The 18,733-nt window shown below is 38.5% G+C and overlaps 1 protein-coding gene across 4 annotated transcripts in view; it reads left to right on the top strand.

The window, feature by feature from the left end:
* Positions 1–458: 458 nt before the first annotated feature.
* Positions 459–18,733, top strand: part of LOC126278384 (oxysterol-binding protein-related protein 3-like) — a 277,416-nt gene continuing 259,141 nt past the window's right edge. For 3 of the 4 annotated variants that reach the window (XM_049978475.1, XM_049978473.1, XM_049978474.1), the window contains exon 1: positions 508–1,550. In XM_049978475.1, the coding sequence (XP_049834432.1) occupies positions 1,419–1,550 (132 nt within the window). In that variant the 5' untranslated portion in view covers positions 508–1,418. Of the gene's footprint in view, positions 1,551–18,733 lie in introns of all 4 variants that reach the window. The other variant, XM_049978472.1, reaches the window with a different exon arrangement.

Here is an 18,733-nt window from a genome sequence, read left to right as displayed (position 1 = left end):
TAAGAATGGCAGTATGGCTTTCAGGTCTAAAGTCACAATAAGTTAATAAAAACTAAAATAAAAGCTGTGATAATAAATTTCATGCAAACATAACTACTGATGTAGTCTCCATACATTTACCATATGAAACTTACACGGGCATGGATTACTTGGGAGGTAGGGACCAATACAGCGACGCACAAAGCGCGAATATTATTCTGTTGTTTACGATCATAAACATGAATAGTTATCGAGACAGACAATATTTATTATTAGGCTTTGCGAACAGTCTTTAAACCGGTTTTTAATTCAGATTCACAAAATATTTTTTTTAGTTGCTCATATACACTTCAGTTACATTGCTTGAAAAGAACATCGCATAAACCACCACAAATATGAAAGATCTTACGTTATCATTTTCTCCTCGTGAATGCTACGAACATAATGAATAAATGGTAATGCGCTTCGCAGTGACTTGCAATACTTGACGTAGTATGTGCCTAATGTAGCCGTTGTGATGGTGTTGCATCTGCCGATAATTATCTGTAATGCTCTAATTTGAAAGTGTCTCCCCGTATCTGTCTACTTACGATATAGTTTTTTTTTGTTTGCATATGAAAAAATTTCGCATGTCCTCTTACTTATCAAACTTTAACCGAAAAAATAGAAAACATAATTGTTGCTTGCCATCCATTTTATCCCTATAGGGCAACGCAGTTCAAGAATTTCTGGTATGTCATTATTAGTACCTAGAGGTACAATAAGAGAGGTAAGTGTGACAGATTTGGAGTTAGCTCCAGCTATTTTTGTACTTCCGAGCAGCAATACGCTGTCGTTTGTCAACTATTCACGCTCGGATCCTACCTGCAAAGTGACGTAACGTCGCGCATTCACGAAAGGGGCGTGAGGGATAATCGTTGTTGTTAGCGTGTTGACGGAATAGAAAGAAAGGGAAGCTTGTAATATCTCCAAATAAGTTGTTCCGTTGAAAAAATTCGTAAAGCAAATCGTTGTACAGTTTGAGTTCGAAACGAATCGTATGCTTTCGCTAAGAATAAATATATCATATTAAGGTTTGTCGTTAGAGTTGTCAAAACTGTTTCGTGTGCTCAGTAAACCCAACTGCAGGTTTTTTTTGTTTTTGTTTTTTCTATTTAGGGCGAACATATGAATCGTATGGCAGGTGTAAAGTATAATTCGCATGACAGACCATAAAAATATCTGACATTCACAAAGTGAAAATAATTTTAAAAATTGTGTGATATACAAAAGGATGGGATGGTTCGTTTAGGACCGGTCAGCAATCTTGAAATAGTGACAGCTAGCAGCCAGACCAAACAGAACTTGTAGATAGCAGGGATGACACCCTTTTGAAAGCAGTTGTAAGAATCATGCTCATCTCGTAGCCATAAACAGTGACCACAATTGTTTACCATATCATGACAACTGGGCTCCGTCATATCGCCACTGAACCAGCCAGTTTAAGTATCAGATACCTGGGAATGGACAAGAAAAGAAGTCCTCAATTCAGAAACAAGATGAAATCAGTGACTGGTGGAGCTTCTGACTCTGTGAGTAATCTTTGTTATAAGATTAGAGTTGTTTCAAAAATTATGTTTTTGTGTCGTTATATGTTATTGTGTTTATATTTTGATATAATATGCCTGCTGTTACAATAATGACTTTCAACGTAAGCACTTAGAGCTATTCCCATGTAATGTTTTAAAATTTGTGTAAACATCAATGTTTACTTTTTGGGCATCGTTTGAAGGAAAGGAAAGCTTTTAGTTAGCTGCTAGCAGTTCTGGCAATTGTTATTCAGATGACTTAATTGTGATTGTCTTCCTTGAATGTGAAGCATTTTAATTTTCCGCTGCACTTGTCATCTTTCGTTTTCCTGATTCAGTGTCTAGATATCCTCACTAACACCATCTACAAGAAGCTATGAATTTTTAGGACATCTAACTACATATTTTAGCGTATGATATGAATTATTGCAGCAGACTGTATGAACATTAGTAGTTAGTTTTAGGTAGCTGAGACTGGTCAGTGATGAAACTGCAATTGATTGAAGAACTTGATGCAGATTATGTGGAAAAAAATGTTGCTTTAATATGTGATGCAATCAGATGACTGTACATTTATTAGAGTCGTGGTTAGGGACTGTTACAGTTTGCTGTTTCATTGCTCTGCTGTACATATTGTGTGTGTGTGTGTGTGTGTGTGTGTGTGTGTGTGTGTGTGTGTGTGTGTGTGTGTGTGTGTGTGAATACATCACTATTCTTTTGATATGTAGCTCATCAAGTGAACATGCTAAAATAAAAGTTAGTGAGTATGCTGATAAATAATGTGCCAGATGCATTCCAGGTAGAACATTCTTGACTGGTTGGAGTTTCTACCATTGGGAGGTATATGAACGTCTTTCATTGTCTTTTTGTATATTTCTCCCACTAAATAAATGAAATAGTATTTATTAGTATTTCAGCATGTTTTCCATGCTTTCGGCTTTCTAAGTGAAAGTTTTACATTTGTATATATACATTTACACACAAATGTGTACACATAATGATAAAATTCCCTCAAGCTTCCAGCCACCTAAAGTGGTTAAAGGCCCACAAGCTCATGGCTGAGTGCTTCTCAGTCATTGCAAGTCGTTTCTGCTGCCGTGCTTACATTGCTGTGCCACTGCCTGTGATGTCAACTGGTGCCCAGTCCAGTGCTCTGTAAAATAATGTTTCTGGTTGCAAGACCACCATGTCTGCTTCAACTTCATTGACTGTATTGTCAGAAATTTTTATCTCCATCACTTATTTTATAATGTCATTCCAGAAACAATTTGTCCATGTGCTCTGGAAATCAAACACCAAATTCCATTTGACAAAAGTCTATTATTAAACGGATAATGGTTTCTGGGACTGTGTTTTAAAACAGGCGATTGAGATACAAACTTCTGACTATACCCTCAATAAAGACAGCAGTCCAGTTAAGTACAGCTTGGGATTCCACCATTGGAGTTTTGAAGTGGGTGCAGCAGTCTTACAACCGAAATATTACCTTACATTGCACAGAACTGGGAATCAGTGACATCACAGGTGATAGTATGGCGTAAGATTGGCAGCAGCAACTACATGACAGTCATTGCATGGCAGTGACCAAGGAACATCCAGCTGAAAGCTTGTGGATTCAAACAACTTGACGCAGGAAGCGTAAGAGAAATTTTTGGTATATATTGCCTCAAAACCATACATTTGTTCACATACAAGTTATTCTCATTTGTGTCTACCTACACAGATAAGCCAAAACATTATCATCATGTGTTTAATGGTGTATTGGTCCACTTTTGGAGCACCACACAAAATCGATTCCATGTGGCGTGGCATCGAGAACCCCTTGGTATGCTTCCGGAGGTGTATCACACTAGATGTCTACACACATGTAGACCCTAACACAATTCCTGGAAACTATGGGCTGGTGGTCTGTGGGCACAGAGCTACTGCCTGATAGCATCCCAGATGTGTTCTGTAGGGTTCAGATCAGGCTAATTTCATGGCCATGGCATCATGAGTCGAGTATACTGCTTCACAGAACACTGTAGCACAATTCTGGTCTTTTGATGTGGACAGTTATCCTGCTGGAAGATGTAACCACCGTCAGGAAAGACATCCTACATGTAGGGACGCAGGTGGCCTGCAATAATATCCACATAATCCACAGCTGTCAACATGTCTTCAATTACTACTGCAGGTCCTATGGAACCCAACGTCTGTCCCCAACAGCATAATGCTGCCCACAATGCCATGTGTCTGTGGCACGATACATGTTTCGAGCAGATGTTCACCTGAATGATGACATGTCTGGGCATGATAGTCAGCCTGGGGAGAAACAAGACATAAGTACTTGCTTTGACACTTGATATAACTATTGTGTTGTGTTGGGTGACACCATAATGACATATCATTTTTGAGTCAGATTGTCTTTGCAGAGGGCTATGTTTATAATCATTTGACATTGTTAGCTAAGTGTGTGAGGTTCACTAATGAGGTATTTTGATTTTGCATGTTTTGAGTGATGCATTTGTGTTAGTGAGGTGTGAATTGGGGGGGGGGGGGGGGGTGAATGTGGCTTTGTTTTTAATGCGAATTTATTTGATTTTTATTGTAATATGCATGTTACAAAGGTTTATATTGGTTTGTATAAAAATTGCAACTAGTGATGATGCAGGTTTTCATGAATTTTTGGGATTTTCTTGTTAGTGTGTGATGATTGACTGTGATAGCTATGTTTCGTGGATATCGCTTTGCCATTGTTGGTTGGGTTACATTTTTGATGTTAGTTATGGGAGTGAATTTTGGTTTGTTGTACTGCGGACTTCCATTCGTATAGATAGGGTGATTGAAGACTTGGATAACAAAATTAATGATTTTGAGTGTGTTGGGTTTTAGCCCTGTGGGCTGTGTTATAGCTACAGTATAAGTGAAGTGAAATTTGCAGTATCGGGTTTTGGATTTTGGTTGGTTCACGGTATCAATGGCTTTTTGCGAGCTATAAAGGTAGAGTGAAATATGCAGTACTATATTTTTGAGTTGTGTATGGGTTCCTGGTATTGAGAATTTCATTTGAGCTGTAGAAGTCATGTGGATTTATGATACCGATACATTTAGTTTCTGCAAATTTTGGTTCTATTGAGTGTTGAGAATTTTGTGTGCTTGATTTTCTGGATTAATATATGTTTTGGAATGATGTTGTTATTGTTATTGTTGCATATTTAATTAGTGCCTGCCAGAAGACTATACTTCTCATACAGGGTGTTTCAAAAATGACCGGTATATTTGAAACGGCAATACAAACTAAACGAGCACCGATAGAAATACACCGTTTGTTTGGGACAACAGTACATTTTCAGGCAGACAAACTTTCGAAATTACAGTAGTTACAATTGTTAACAACAGATGGTACTGCGGTCTGGGAAACTCTATAGTACGATAGTTTCCACATATCCACCATGCGTAGCAATAATATGGCGTAGTCTCTGAATGAAATTACCCAAAACCTTTGACAACGTGTCTGGTGGAATGGCTTCACATGCAGATGAGATGTACTGCTTCAGCTGTTCAATTGTTTCTGGATTCTGGCGGTACACCTGGTCTTTCAAGTGTCCCCACAGAAAGAAGTCACAGGGGTTCATGTCTGGCGAATAGGGAGACCAATCCACACCGCCTCCTGTATGTTTCGGATAGCCCAAAGCAATCACACGATCATCGAAATATTCATTCAGGAAATTAAAGACGTCGGCCGTGCGATGTGGTCGGGCACCATCTTGCATAAACCACGAGGTGTTCACAGTGTCGTCTAAGGCAGCTTGTACCGCCACAAATTCACGAAGAATGTCCAGATAGAATGATGCAGTAATCGTTTCGGATCTGAAAAATGGGCCAATGATTCCTTTGGAAGAAATGGCGGCCCAGACCAGTACTTTTTGAGGATGCAGGGACGATGGGACTGCAACATGGGGCTTTTCGGTACCCCATATGCGCCAGTTCTGTTTATTGACGAAGCTGTCCAGGTAAAAATAAGCTTCGTCTGTAAACCAAATGCTGCCCACATGCATATCGCCGTCATCAATCACGTGCACTATATTGTTAGCGAATGTCTCTCGTGCAGCAATGGTAGCGGCGCTGAGGGGTTGCCGCGTTTGAATTTTGTACGGATAGAGGTGTAAACTCTGGCGCATGAGACGATACGTGGATGTTGGCGTCATTTGGACCGCAGCTGCAACACAGCAAACGGAAACCCGAGGCCGCTGTTGGATCACCTGCTGCACTAGCTGCGCGTTGCCCTCTGTGGTTGTCGTACATGTTCACCCTACCTTTCCAGCACATTCATCCGTCACGTTCCCAGTCCGTTGAAATTTTTCAAACAGATGCTTTATTGTATGCTTTGCGGTCCTTTGGTTACATTAAACCTCCGTTGAAAACTTCATCTTATTGCAACAACACTGTGTTCTAGGTGGTGGAATTCCAACACCAGAAAAATCCTCTGTTCTAAGGAATAAACCATGTTGTCCACAGCACACTTGCACGTTGTGAACAGCACACGCTTATAGCAGAAAGACGACGTACAGAATGGCGCACCCACACACTGCGTTGTCTCCTATATCTTTCACATCACTTGCAGCGCCATCTGTTGTTGAAAATTGTAACTACTGTAATTTCGAAAGTTTATCCGCCTGAAAATGTACTGTTGTCCCAAGCATATTGCAACAAACGGTGTATTTCTATCGCTGCTCGTTTAGTTTTTGTTGCCGTTTCAAATATACCGGTCATTTTTGAAACACCCTGTAGATGTTCCATTAGTTTCATTTTACTGCTGAAGTTAAATATTTCACATCTTCTAGATCTTCTGCTTCGATCATTAACTTAAATTTCACATCTTATTTATGTTCCTCCGCAGCTTCAATGACTGTCGTCATGCCTGCTGTAGTGCATACTCATGACATAAGGATATCTGCCATCTTATTGTTATGACAGGTCAGAGCAAGCAAATGGAAAAACAACTTTGGTAGCCCTCAAGGCTCTTCTGCTGTGGAGCCCGATATTCAACAATGCGTGATGCATGGTGTGGTCTCTTTTCAGATCTGCCACAGTATTGCCTACAATCCTTCTTTACATTGTGGGCAAGCCTTCATGTTCTGTGATGAGGCATAGACATTCAACACCATGTTGCCTGCTAATGGTTTTACTGTTGTTGAACCACTTTTCCATCTATCCTCATGACAGTAGAGTATAAACAGCCAACCAACTTTGCTGTTTCTGAGCTGTTCTTTCCCTGGCATCAGGGTCCATAACAATCTTCCCTTTGTCAAAGCTGCTTATGTCAGTGGGTATCCCCCTTAGTGGCTCATATTGTTGCTAGACTCATATTCATCTATACTCCACTTATATACTTTCCTTACCACATTGCCTACCCGTGATGTCACCAGGTGGTATTCTATCTGATGGTAGGCAATGGTCACAATTTTTTTTCTCATCAGTGAACACATATAATCAAATTCATTATACTCTTTTCCAATTTCACATTATATAGCTATATATTATTTTAATAAATACTTTGTAAATCTACAAATTGTATGAAAAGTAATTGTTTCGTAATACATTCGTCTACCAATAACAAGAACCCTTAACTCACGATTTATGTCTTTCACAGTATTTTGAAGGAGTTTTTCAATTGAGTAATATGCATTACTTTTAATTGAAATTTCTAATACATGCTTAAACTGATCTAGACACAGAATTTTACTGTTTGTGGTGGTTTTTGTATGGCTTAGCAATTTACAGCTCTTTTGTGTGTTGCTGACAGCCTTAACAATGCTACATCTATTTTACAGTTGTTTCCTGTACTGTGCTAGTGTACATCGAATCTTGGGGTAAATTTATTTATTTATTTAGTCCTTCTAATCCTGTTGTTGTTCCAGTCTTCAGTCCTGAGACTGGTTTGATGCAGCTCTCCATGCTACTCTATCCTGTGCAAGCTTCATCATCTCCCAGTACCTACTACAACCTACATCCTTCTGAATCTGTTTAGTGTATTCATCTCTTGGTCTCCCTCTACGATTTTTACCCTCCATGCTGCTCTCCAGTACCAAATTGGTGATCCCTTGATGCCTCAGAGCATGTCCTACCAACCGATACCTTCTTCTTGTCAAGTTGTGCCACAAACTTTTCTTCTCCCCAATCCTATTCAATACTTCCTCATCAGTTATGTGCTCTACCCATCTAATCTTCAGCATTCTTCTGTAGCACCACATTTCAAAAGCTTCTATTCTCTTCTTGTCAAAACTATTTATCGTCCATGTTTCACTTCCATACATGGCTACACTCCATACAAATACTTTCAGAAAAGACTTCCTGACACTTAAATCTATACTCGATGTTAACAAATTTCTCTTCTTCAGAAATGCTTTCCTTGCCATTGCCAGTCTACATTTTATATCCTCTTTACTTTGACCATTATCAGTTATTTTGCTCCCAAAATAGCAAAACTCCTTTACTACTTTAAGTGTCTCATTTCTTAATGTAATTCCCCTCAGCATCACCCGACTTAATTCGACTACATTCCATTATCCTCGTTTTGCTTTTGTTGATGTTCATCTTATATCCTCCTCTCAAGACACTGTCCATTCCATTCAACTGTTCTTCCAGGTCCTTTGCTGTCTCTGACAGAATTACAATGTCATTGGTGAACCTCAAAGTTTTTATTTCTTCTCCGTGGATTTTAATACCTACTCCGAATTTTTCTTTTGTTTCCTTTATTGCTTGCTCAATATACAGATTGATTAACATTGGGGAGAGGCTACAGTCCTGTCTCACTCCCTTCCCAACCACTACTCCACTTTCGTGCCTCTCGACTCTTATAACTGCCATCTGGTTTCTGTACAAATTGTAAATAGCCTATCGCTCCCTGTATTTTACCCCTGCCACCTTTAGAATTTGAAAGAGAGTATTCCAGTCAACATTGTCAAGAGCTTTCTCTAAGTCTACAAATGCTAGAAACGTAGGTTTGCCTTTCCTTAATCTTTCTTCTAAGATAAGTCGTGGAGTCAGTATTGCCTCACGTGTTCCAGTGTTTCTACGGAATCCAAACTGATCTTCCCCAAGATCGGCTTCTACTAGTTTTTCCATTAGTCTGTAAAGAAATTTGTGTTAGTATTTTGCAGCTGTGGCTTATTAAACTGATAGTTTGGTAATTTTCACATCTGTCAACGCCTGCTTTCTTTGGGATTGGAATTATTATATTCTTCTTGAAGTCTGACGGTATTTCACCTGTTTCAAACATCTTGCTCACCAGGTGGTAGAGTTTTGTCGGGACTGGCTCTCCCAAGGCCGTCAGTAGTTCTAATGGAATGTTGTCTACTCCGTGGGCCTTTTTTCAACTCAGGTCTTTCAGTGCTCTGTCAAACTCTTCACGGAATATCATATCTCCCATTTCATCTTCATCTACCTCCTCTTCCATTTCCATAATATTGTCCTCAAGTGCATCGTCCTTGTATAGACTCTCTATATACTCCTTCCACCTTTCTGCCTTCCCTTCTTTGCTTACAACTGGGTTTCCGTCTGAGCTCTTGATGTTCATACAAGTGGTTCTCTTATCTCCAAAGGTCTCTTTAATTTTCCTGTAGGCAGTATCTATCTTACACCTAGTGAGATAAGCCTCTACATCCTTACATTTGTCATCTAGCCATCCCTGCTTAGCCATTTTGCACTTCCTGTCGACCTCATTGTTGAGACGTTTGTATTCCTTTTTGCCTGCTTCATTTACTGCATTTTTATATTTTCTCCTTTCATCAATTAAATTCAATATTGCTTCTGTTACCCAAGGATTTCTAGCAGCCCTCGTCTTTTTACTTACTTTATCCTCTGCTGCCTTCACTACTTCATCCCTCAGAGCTACCCATTCTTCTTCTACTGTATTTCTTTCCCCCATTCCTGTCAATTGTTCCCTTATGCTCTCCCTGTAACTCTGTAAAACCTCTGGTTCTTTCAGTTTATCCAGGTCCCATCTCCTTAATTTCCCACATTTTTGCAGTTTCTTCAGTTTTAATCTACACGTCATAACCAATAGATTGTGATCAGAGTCCACATCTGCCCCTGGAAATGTCTTACAATTTAAAACCTGGTTCCTAAATCTCTGTCTTACCATTATATAATCTATCTGATATCTTTTAGTATCTCCAGGGTTCTTCCATGTATACAACCTTCTTTCATTATTCTTAAACCTAGTGTTAGCTATGATTAAGTTGTGCTCTGTGCACAAGTCTACCAGGCGTCATCCTCTTTCATTTCTTAGCCCCAATCCATATTCACCTACTATGTTTCCTTCTCTACCTTTTCCTACTGTCGAATTCCAGTCACCCATGACTATTAAATTTTCGTCTCCCTTCACTATCTGAATAATTTCTTTTATTTCATCATATATTTCTTCAATTTCTTCGTCATCTGCAGAGCTAGTTGGCATATAAACCTGTAATCCTACATGTATAAAATATATACAAGGATATCTGACATGGTTAAGTCTTTGCTACATTAAGTATTGTTTGTATTGCATTCCTGGGACTTTATATTTAAGTACTTGCGGAAAGAATCATATGTGCAATAAACATTAGAGACAACGTACAAAGTAGAATACTTTTAATGCCTATTTATTTTTGTTGTTTGGTTTTTAAATTCTCTGTCAGGCTGTAAATGCAATGACCAATTAAATATACCTTTAGTTCAGCCTTAAAACTACTGAGTTCACTTACTGGTTTAATATGGTTAGGCAGATTATTGTAAATTTTTATCCCAAAATGTAGAGTGCCTTTTTGACACAATGATGTTCTAACCTGCTTCATATGAAGATCAGATTTTTGTCTTTTATTGTATATCTGTATAACTTCATTTTTAATAAGATATCTGGCTGTCTATCAATATATTGTCCTATGAAAAGTGATGTTTTGTAGATAAAACTGCAAGGAAGAGGAAGAATTGACATTTACTGAATATGGATGTTCATGCCTTCCTATTGTTTACCCCTTCAGTGATTCTCTTTTGCATCCTAAAAAGTTCAATATTTGTTGTTGCATTGCCTCCAGAAGATTATGCCATATTTAATTTCAGAATGCACATAGGAGTAGTATACATTTAACAGGCTAGCTTTGTTGCAACAACGTTTTTTTTTTTTTTTTTTTTTTTTTTTTTAAAAAAAAAAAAAAAAAAAGATCCTCATCAGGTATCAGGTGTTACTTAGTTTTCTTTGCAAATATTCAATATGTACCTCCCATTTTGTGTTCTTCTGGAGCCAGAATTTATTTTCTCTCTGTCATGTGTTAGACAATTGTGTGTATATACAGACTTTGGGATGTAATTTTTTGTGCTATCTTCATACACAGTTTTATCATGATGAATTTCCCAATAATGAAACCCCCTACTACATTTGTGAGAGAAAGAAGACACATTGAGGCAGAATAAGTAAAATTTTCCTATCAGAGTTTTTTAGTTTATGTAAAAAAAGCATGTGAGAAAGTTTACGACTTAAACATGCTGCAAGTTCACCCTGTGAAAGTGTTTGGTCTGTTACAAGACCTAACTTTTTTCACAGTGATTCTCTTTTTTCTATTAGATTAATATTTGACAAAATTGAGATAATGCAATTGCTGTGCAAAGTTCTATCATTGATGATGAATTGCAGTAAAGTATGAAGACATACCACAGCAACACCTGTGTATTGAAAAGTTAAATTGTGTATGTGCTGCATATAAAAGTACAGGTATCAAGAATGCCTCAAAATTAGCTTCCTGAAGATTTCTGCTCTCTAATGCAATTTTGTAAAAAGAATTTCAATTCAAATGAAAAGCTGATGGAGGTTTCATTAACAGGAACTTAAACTGAGGCAGCAAATCAAAAGAAAAAAGGTCAAACTCATTTTTTAAATGTTGGTTTACAAAGATAAATCTGTGGGTACTGTCCCACTTTAATTATTTCACTGTTGCAAAGATGAGTGATACATATATTAATGTCAGTGGCTTTTGAAATAGCTAAAATTGAACAAACTCAACAGCTTTGTGGAATGCCCATAAGATTCTGTACAGAATTTGCATCAGAGTTCACCCCCCCCCCTCCTTTTTTTTACCCATAATGGATCATAGATGCTATGAACAAAAAAAACTTTGCCCAGTAGCTACATGAAAGCATAGGTCAAGCAGAAATGACACACAATTAACTATAATCAGTATCTTTCACATACATCTGTTGCTGAGTATTAGAATATGAGCTCATACATAATGAACTGTCTTGAACAGCATGACCTCTTCATGACAACTAGAATGTATACCACAAACATCATTCGTGAGGAACCAACATGTACTTCTGTCATGTCAGATAGATGCAGTATTTCTTGTCTTCCACATCTGACTTAGTACTATACCAATATTTTAACATCTATACCTTGCAAACCTCTGTGAAGTGCATGGCAGAGGGTACAGCACCTTGTACTACTTATTAGGATTTCTTCTCATTCTATGAACAAATTGACTGTAGGAAGAATAACTATTTACACACACATGTGTGCGCTGTAAATAATCTAATCTTGTCTTCACAGTTCTTATGTGAGTGATAGGTCATCAGTTGTAATGTGTATCTAGAATCATCATTTAAAGCTGGATCTTGAAACTTTGTAAATAGATCTTCTTGGGTTTGTTTACTTCCATCTTCACAAGTCTGCCTGCTCAGTTTATTCAGTGTCTCTGTGACACACTCCCTTGGGTCAGACAAACTGTGACCATTTGTGCTGCCCTTATATGTATACATTCAATATCCCCTGTTAGTCCTATGTGGTAAGGGTCCCACACATTTGAACAATATTCCAGAATGGGTCACATGAGTGATCTTTAAGCAATCTCCTTTGTAGACTGATTGCATTGTCCCAGTATTCTACCAATAAACCAAAGTCTACCATCTGCTTTACCCATGACTGAACCTAAGTGATAATTCCATTTTATATCCCTACAGTATTACACCCAGGAATTTGTAGGAGTTGGTCGATTCCAAATGTGACTCATTGATACAGTAGTCATAAGATGGTATTTTTGTTTTGTTTTGTTTTGTAGACTGCACAGTTTTACATTTTTGAACATTTAAAGCAAGTTGCCAGTATTTGCACCACTTTGAAATCTTATCAAGATCTGACTGAATATTTATGCAATTTCTTTCAGACAATACTTTGCTGTTGATAATGGTATCATTTGTAAAAATCTACGCTTACTGTTAAAATTGGCTGCGAGGTCATTAATATACCAAACGAACATCAAGGATTCCAAAATACTTCCCTGGTGCACGCCTGAAGTTTCTTCTACATGTGGTGATGATTCTCTAGCCAAGATAAAATGCTACGTCCAACCTGCCAAAAAAATTCAGTTAAGTCACAAATTTCACTTATTGCCCTATATGATCTTATTTTTGTCAGTAAGTGTATATGTGGTACTGAGTCAGATGCTTATTAATGAAGGTATGTTCATATAGGCCTATAGGGTATCAAACAAAATTTATGACTGGAATGAGGATTTTTTGGTGGGAAAGATGGAGTGTGGTATCTTGGCTGGAGAGTTGTCATCAACAGTTCCGATTAAAATATCAGCGAGTTGTATTTGTAATCAGTCAGTTCATACAAATACCTGAGTTTAATATTTTCAAACTGAAAAATCCAGGATGGAATGTATTGGGTTTAATATTTTGTTTGTTTAAGTGTGTGGGTTTTCTATGGTGGAAGTTGGTGAGTTGGCATGAGTGAAAAGTGAATCTCCCTAAAGTGTTTCCTGGAGGTTCATCTGACATCAGCTGGGTATTTGGTGGCAGGTTCTGAGGTTTTGGATGTTCGTGCATGAAGAGCAGTGGTGGCACAGACACCTGTATCTGCATATAGCTCAGAATGGTGGCAGGAGTACCTTGCAGTAGTTGCATACTTGGGCTGGTGGTGGTGGTGCTGGCTCAGATGTAGTCCGATGTCGCCCAGCGCAACTAGGTCGTAGGAGAAGTTGGTTGGCTGTCAGCCTGATGTGGGCAGTGGAGGCATTTGGGCATGAACCCAGACCTGCATCTGGCTCGTGGTGGCTGGAGCTAGCATATGCCCAGTGGCTTGGCAGCAAGGAGGACCTCAGTTCCACACCCGGCCCATCAGTGCTGCAGCAGGACCGCCTGGCAGGACAGTGGATTGCTAGCAGCCTTACAGTGGAAGATGATGCTACAGTGGACACAGTAACTCACTGATTATTGGCCTGGTCGGACACCTCATATTCATATGTGCCAAAGTAGGTTTGCTGTTGTGTGGCTGCTGCAAATGTCATCTACACTGTATGCCGACGTGTGACTGGATGGTGACAGACCGACAAACGGGCTGCGGTGCAAAAGCGAGCATAGTGATGTGATGATGTGCCAAAATATTATGGCAAGTGGCTGCATGCACCAGTGGGCCTTCTTATGTTAGGCTCCTGCTGTCTTGGAGGTGCTGAAAAACATGAAGCTGCAGCCAATTGAAGGTAGATACCAACTATTCCACAAAAGCCTAATTACTGAGTTTCAGGAACCAGCTTTAAATCAGTAATCTAGGAGTATACTATAACCCACTATGTGTAGGATTGCAACTAGGAAGACAGGGATAGACAAATTACAGTACGGAGACATTCAGGAAATAATTCTTCCCATTTTCTGCAAGTGTAATGAACAAGTAAATGTCCTAGTAACCAGCACAATGGCAGGTACTCTCTGCCATGCACTTCACAGTGCTTTACAGACTTTGGATCACGATGTAGAGAACAATGTTATAAGAATTGATAATTAACTCTCTGTGCCCAAATAATCATGGAACGTGCCTGTTGTGAGGATCATCATCATTACAGGTGGATCTCTCTCACCATGGGGTCTTAGTGACCTGCCCTTCCTTTTTACCATTCCCCAAACTACACTTGTCTCATCCATCATGAAGGAAGTATTGGTTCCAAAAAGTAAAAAGTGTCACCTTTACTTTTATGCAGAGTGTCACAGGAGGAATGGTCAATATTCACAGATATGGCAAAAATGATCATTTGAAGCGAAAAAGTTTTGTAAACATTGGCTCTAATATGCATACCTTGAGAACATAATTTTTTAGCCATCATTGGTAAAAACCACCACATTGTAGCTGTGTTCTTGCCAAAGTAGTAATGAATAAATCCCAAAGCTATTGAGCTTTAAGTACTTCTGTAAGTGTGCAGAGCTATGCTAGCTTACTATTATTTTACCCATGACAAACTCCAGTGCTCTTATACACTTGTTACAGTGCAGATGTCAGTGTTTCTGTGCCAGAATTTTTATAACGCAGTGATTTATTTGAACAAAGATCATTTTGGCAGTGATGTAGCATTTGTCAGCTTAAATACAAACATCCACTGTTTAAATACAAGCCTTCATATTTAGCAGTGCTATTATCATCAGATTTTTTTGTTCTAATGTTATAGGAATTATGAGGCACTCAAGGTGACTTTTTTAATCACATTGTCTACTCTTAGACTTACTATGAATAAGGATGTGTACAGAAGTCACTCGTGAGTATAAACTGTTGCTTCTGCAGTTATTGTATTCAGCAGTTCGTTATACATATATGTATATTTGCTGAAACAGAACATTTGTCTCTGTACTGTAAGAATGAAACTTATTACACTGGGTTCACTATTCATGATAAGATTTCATCCCAGAATATAGGTAACCTACAGTAAAGGTAGCCAACGCTTGTAGTTTATTTTTGAAATTATAATGCTTCCTATTTGCTGTGTTTTGTTTGTGCTTTTTTATCAGTAGCATATAAGCTTCACACTGAACCTTAGACCATGATGCAAGGTTAATGAGGCAAATATTTTTTTATCTCATGTTGTACTTGTGTGTATCACAGGGGTAATCTGATAATGTTCACTGACCTTTGTAAACATGTACTCTATCATTAGCTCCTCCCTACACTTCCAGGCTTTACACAAATCTGATGTGACCCTTTATCAAACTAAATATGATATTCATAACATTAATCAACTATGCACTGGATTTAAACTTTCATTTAAAAGTGTTAACAGTCTCAGAACTGAGTTACTACACTTTTCTTTTCATCTGCATATCAAAGGGAAAGTTGCCTTTTATGTTGTTATTCTCATCCTGATTTAAATAGTTATTTCTCAGGTTCTATGTTTCATGTGTTTAAACACAAGCATCCATGTCTGACAGCATCACTATTCTCATTTTAAAATCCAGTAAATGCAAGTCACATTCATTAAACTTAAAGTTTAGAGAGGAATTTGTCTGGATGGGTGTAGCGTGTGAAGTGTGATATCTTGTTTGACTCATTTTGGGTGTCTCTTCTCTCTTTCTATTCTACCTCCATTTTCATAATTAAGAACTGTATTTGTGTCAGAAAAATTTCATTCATGTGATGCAGTGTCTTATTTTACACTTTTATGTTAATATGTGTAAAGACAGTTATAAATTTTGACAGTCGTGCAACTTTATGTTCCTTTCATGTGGTCTCATGTTAATGTATGTCTTAATTCGTTCCACAATACTGAAGCTTCTCCTTGATGGTATCTTCGGTACACACTGAATGAATGAAAGAATGAAAACAGCTATTCTTGTTCTTACTTGGAACTTTCTTCAAAGTACTTTACTCTGCTAGCAAATAGTTCAAAACTGTATGCTATGTCAAGTTTATAATAAAATCTGTAAATTGCAGCATATCTCCACTATTTTGTATAATAAATAAATAAATACCACAGAAATTTGTATTTGTTGTTGTTGTTGTTGTGGTGGTGGTGGTGGTGGTGGTTGTGGTCTTCAGTCCTAGGACTGGTTTGATGCAGCTCTCCATGCTACTCTATCCTGTGCAAGCCTCTTCATCTCCCAGTACCTAGTGCAGTTTACATCCTTCTGAATCTGCTTAGTGTATTCATCTCTTGGTCTCCCTCTACAATTTTTACCTTCCACGCTGCCCTCCAGTACTAAATTGGTGATCCCTTGATGCCTCAGAACATGTCCTACCAACTGATCCCTTCTTCTAGTCAAGTTGTGCCACAAACTCCTCTTCTCCCCAATTCTATTCAATACTTCCTCATTAGTTACGTGATCTACCCATCTAATCTTCAGCTTTCTTCTGTAGCACCACATTTCAAAAGCTTCTGTTCTCTTCTTGTCCAAACTATTTATCGTCCATGTTTCACTTCCATACATGGCTACACTCCATTACAAATACTTTCAGAAACAACTTCCTGACACTTAAATCAATACTCGATATTAACAAATTTCTCTTCTTCAGAAACGCTTTTCTTGCCATTGCCAGTCTACATTTTATATCCTCTCTACTTTGACCATCATCAGTTATTTTGCTCCCCAAATAGCAAAACTCCTTACTACTTTAAGTGTCTCATTTCCTAATCTAGTCCTCTCAGCATCACTCGACTTAATTCGACAACATTCCATTATCCTCGTTTTGCTTTTGTTGTTGTTCATCTTATATCCTCCTTCCAAGACACTACCCATTCCGTTCAACTGCTCTTTCAAGTCCTTTGCTGTCTCTTACAGAATTAAAGTGTCACAGAATTACAGTGTCATCGTCGAACCTCAAAGTTTTTATTTCTTCTCCATGGAATTTAATACCTACTCTGAACTATTCTTTTGTTTCCTTTACTGCTTGCTCAATATACAGATTGAATAGCATCGGGGAGAGGCTACAACCCTGTCTCACTCCCTTCCCAACCACTGTTACCCTTTCATGTCCCTCGACTCTTATAACTGCCATCTGCTTTCTGTACAAATTATAAATAGCCTTTCGCTCCCTGTATTTTCCCCCTGCCACCTTCAGAATTTGAAAGAGACTATTCCAGTCAACATTCTCAAAAGCTTTCTCTAAGTCTACAAATGCTAGAAACGTAGGTTTGCTTTCCTTAATCTTTATTCTAAGATAAGTCGTGGGGTCAGTATTGCCTCAATTGTTCCAACATTTCCATGGAATCCAAACTGATCTTCACCGAGGTCGGCTTCTATCAGTTTTTCCATTCGTCTGTAAATAATTCGCGATAGTATTTCGCAGCTGTGACTTATTAAACTGATAGTTCGGTAATTTTCACATCTGTCAACACCTGCTTTCTTTGGGATTGGAATTATTATATTCTTCTTGAAGTCTGAGGGAATTTCGCCTGTCTCGTACATCTTGCTCACCAGGTGGTAGAGTTTTGTCAGGACAGGCACTCCCAAGGCTGTCAGTAGTTCTAATGGAATGTTGTCTACTCCCGGGGCCTTGTTTTGACTCAGGTCTTTCAGTGCTCTGTCAAACTCTTCACGCAGTATCGTATCTCCCATTTCATCTTCATCTACCTCCTCTTCCATTTCCGTAATATTGTCCTCAAGAACATCGCTTCTGTATAGACCCTATATATACTCCTTCCACCTTTCTGCCTTTCCTTTTTTGCTTAGAACTTGGTTTCCATCTGAGCTCTTGATATTCATACAAGTGCTTCTCTTTCCTCCAAAGGTCTCTTTAATTTTCCTGTAGGCAGTATCTATCTTACCCCTCATGAGATAAGACTCTACATCCTTACATTTGTCCTCTAGCCATCCCTGCTTAGCCATTTTGCACTTCCTGTCGATCTCATTTTTGATTCGTTTGTATTCCTGTTTGCCTGCTTCACATGCTGCATTTTTGTATTTTCTCCTTTTATCAATTAAATTCAGTACCTCTTCTGTTACCAAAGGATTTCTACTAGCACTCATCTTTTTACCTACTTGATCCTCTGCTGCCTTCACTATTTCATTCCTAAAAGCTACCCATTCTTCTTCTACTGTATTTCTTTCCCCCATTCCTGTCAATTGTTCCCTTATGCTCTCCCTGAAACTCTGTACAACCTCTGGTTCTTTCAGTTTATCCAGGTCCCATCTTCTTGAATCCCCACCTGTTTGCAGTTTCTTCAGTTTTAATCTACTGTTCATAACCAATAGATTGTGGTCAGAGTCCACATCTGCCCCTGCAAATGTCTTACAATTTAAAATCTGGTTCCTAAATCTCTGTCTTACCATTTTATAATCAATCTGAAACCTTTTAGTATCTCCAGGGTTCTTCCAAGTCTACAGCCTTCTTTCATGATTCTTGAACCAAGTGTTAGCTATGATCAAGTTGCGCTCTGTGCAAAATTCTACCAGGCAGCTTCCTCTTTCAT

The sequence above is a fragment of the Schistocerca gregaria genome, chromosome 6 (genome assembly GCF_023897955.1).
Source record: "Schistocerca gregaria isolate iqSchGreg1 chromosome 6, iqSchGreg1.2, whole genome shotgun sequence".
Classification (NCBI taxonomy): domain Eukaryota; kingdom Metazoa; phylum Arthropoda; class Insecta; order Orthoptera; family Acrididae; genus Schistocerca; species Schistocerca gregaria.
This window is presented reverse-complemented; position numbering and strand designations above follow the sequence as displayed.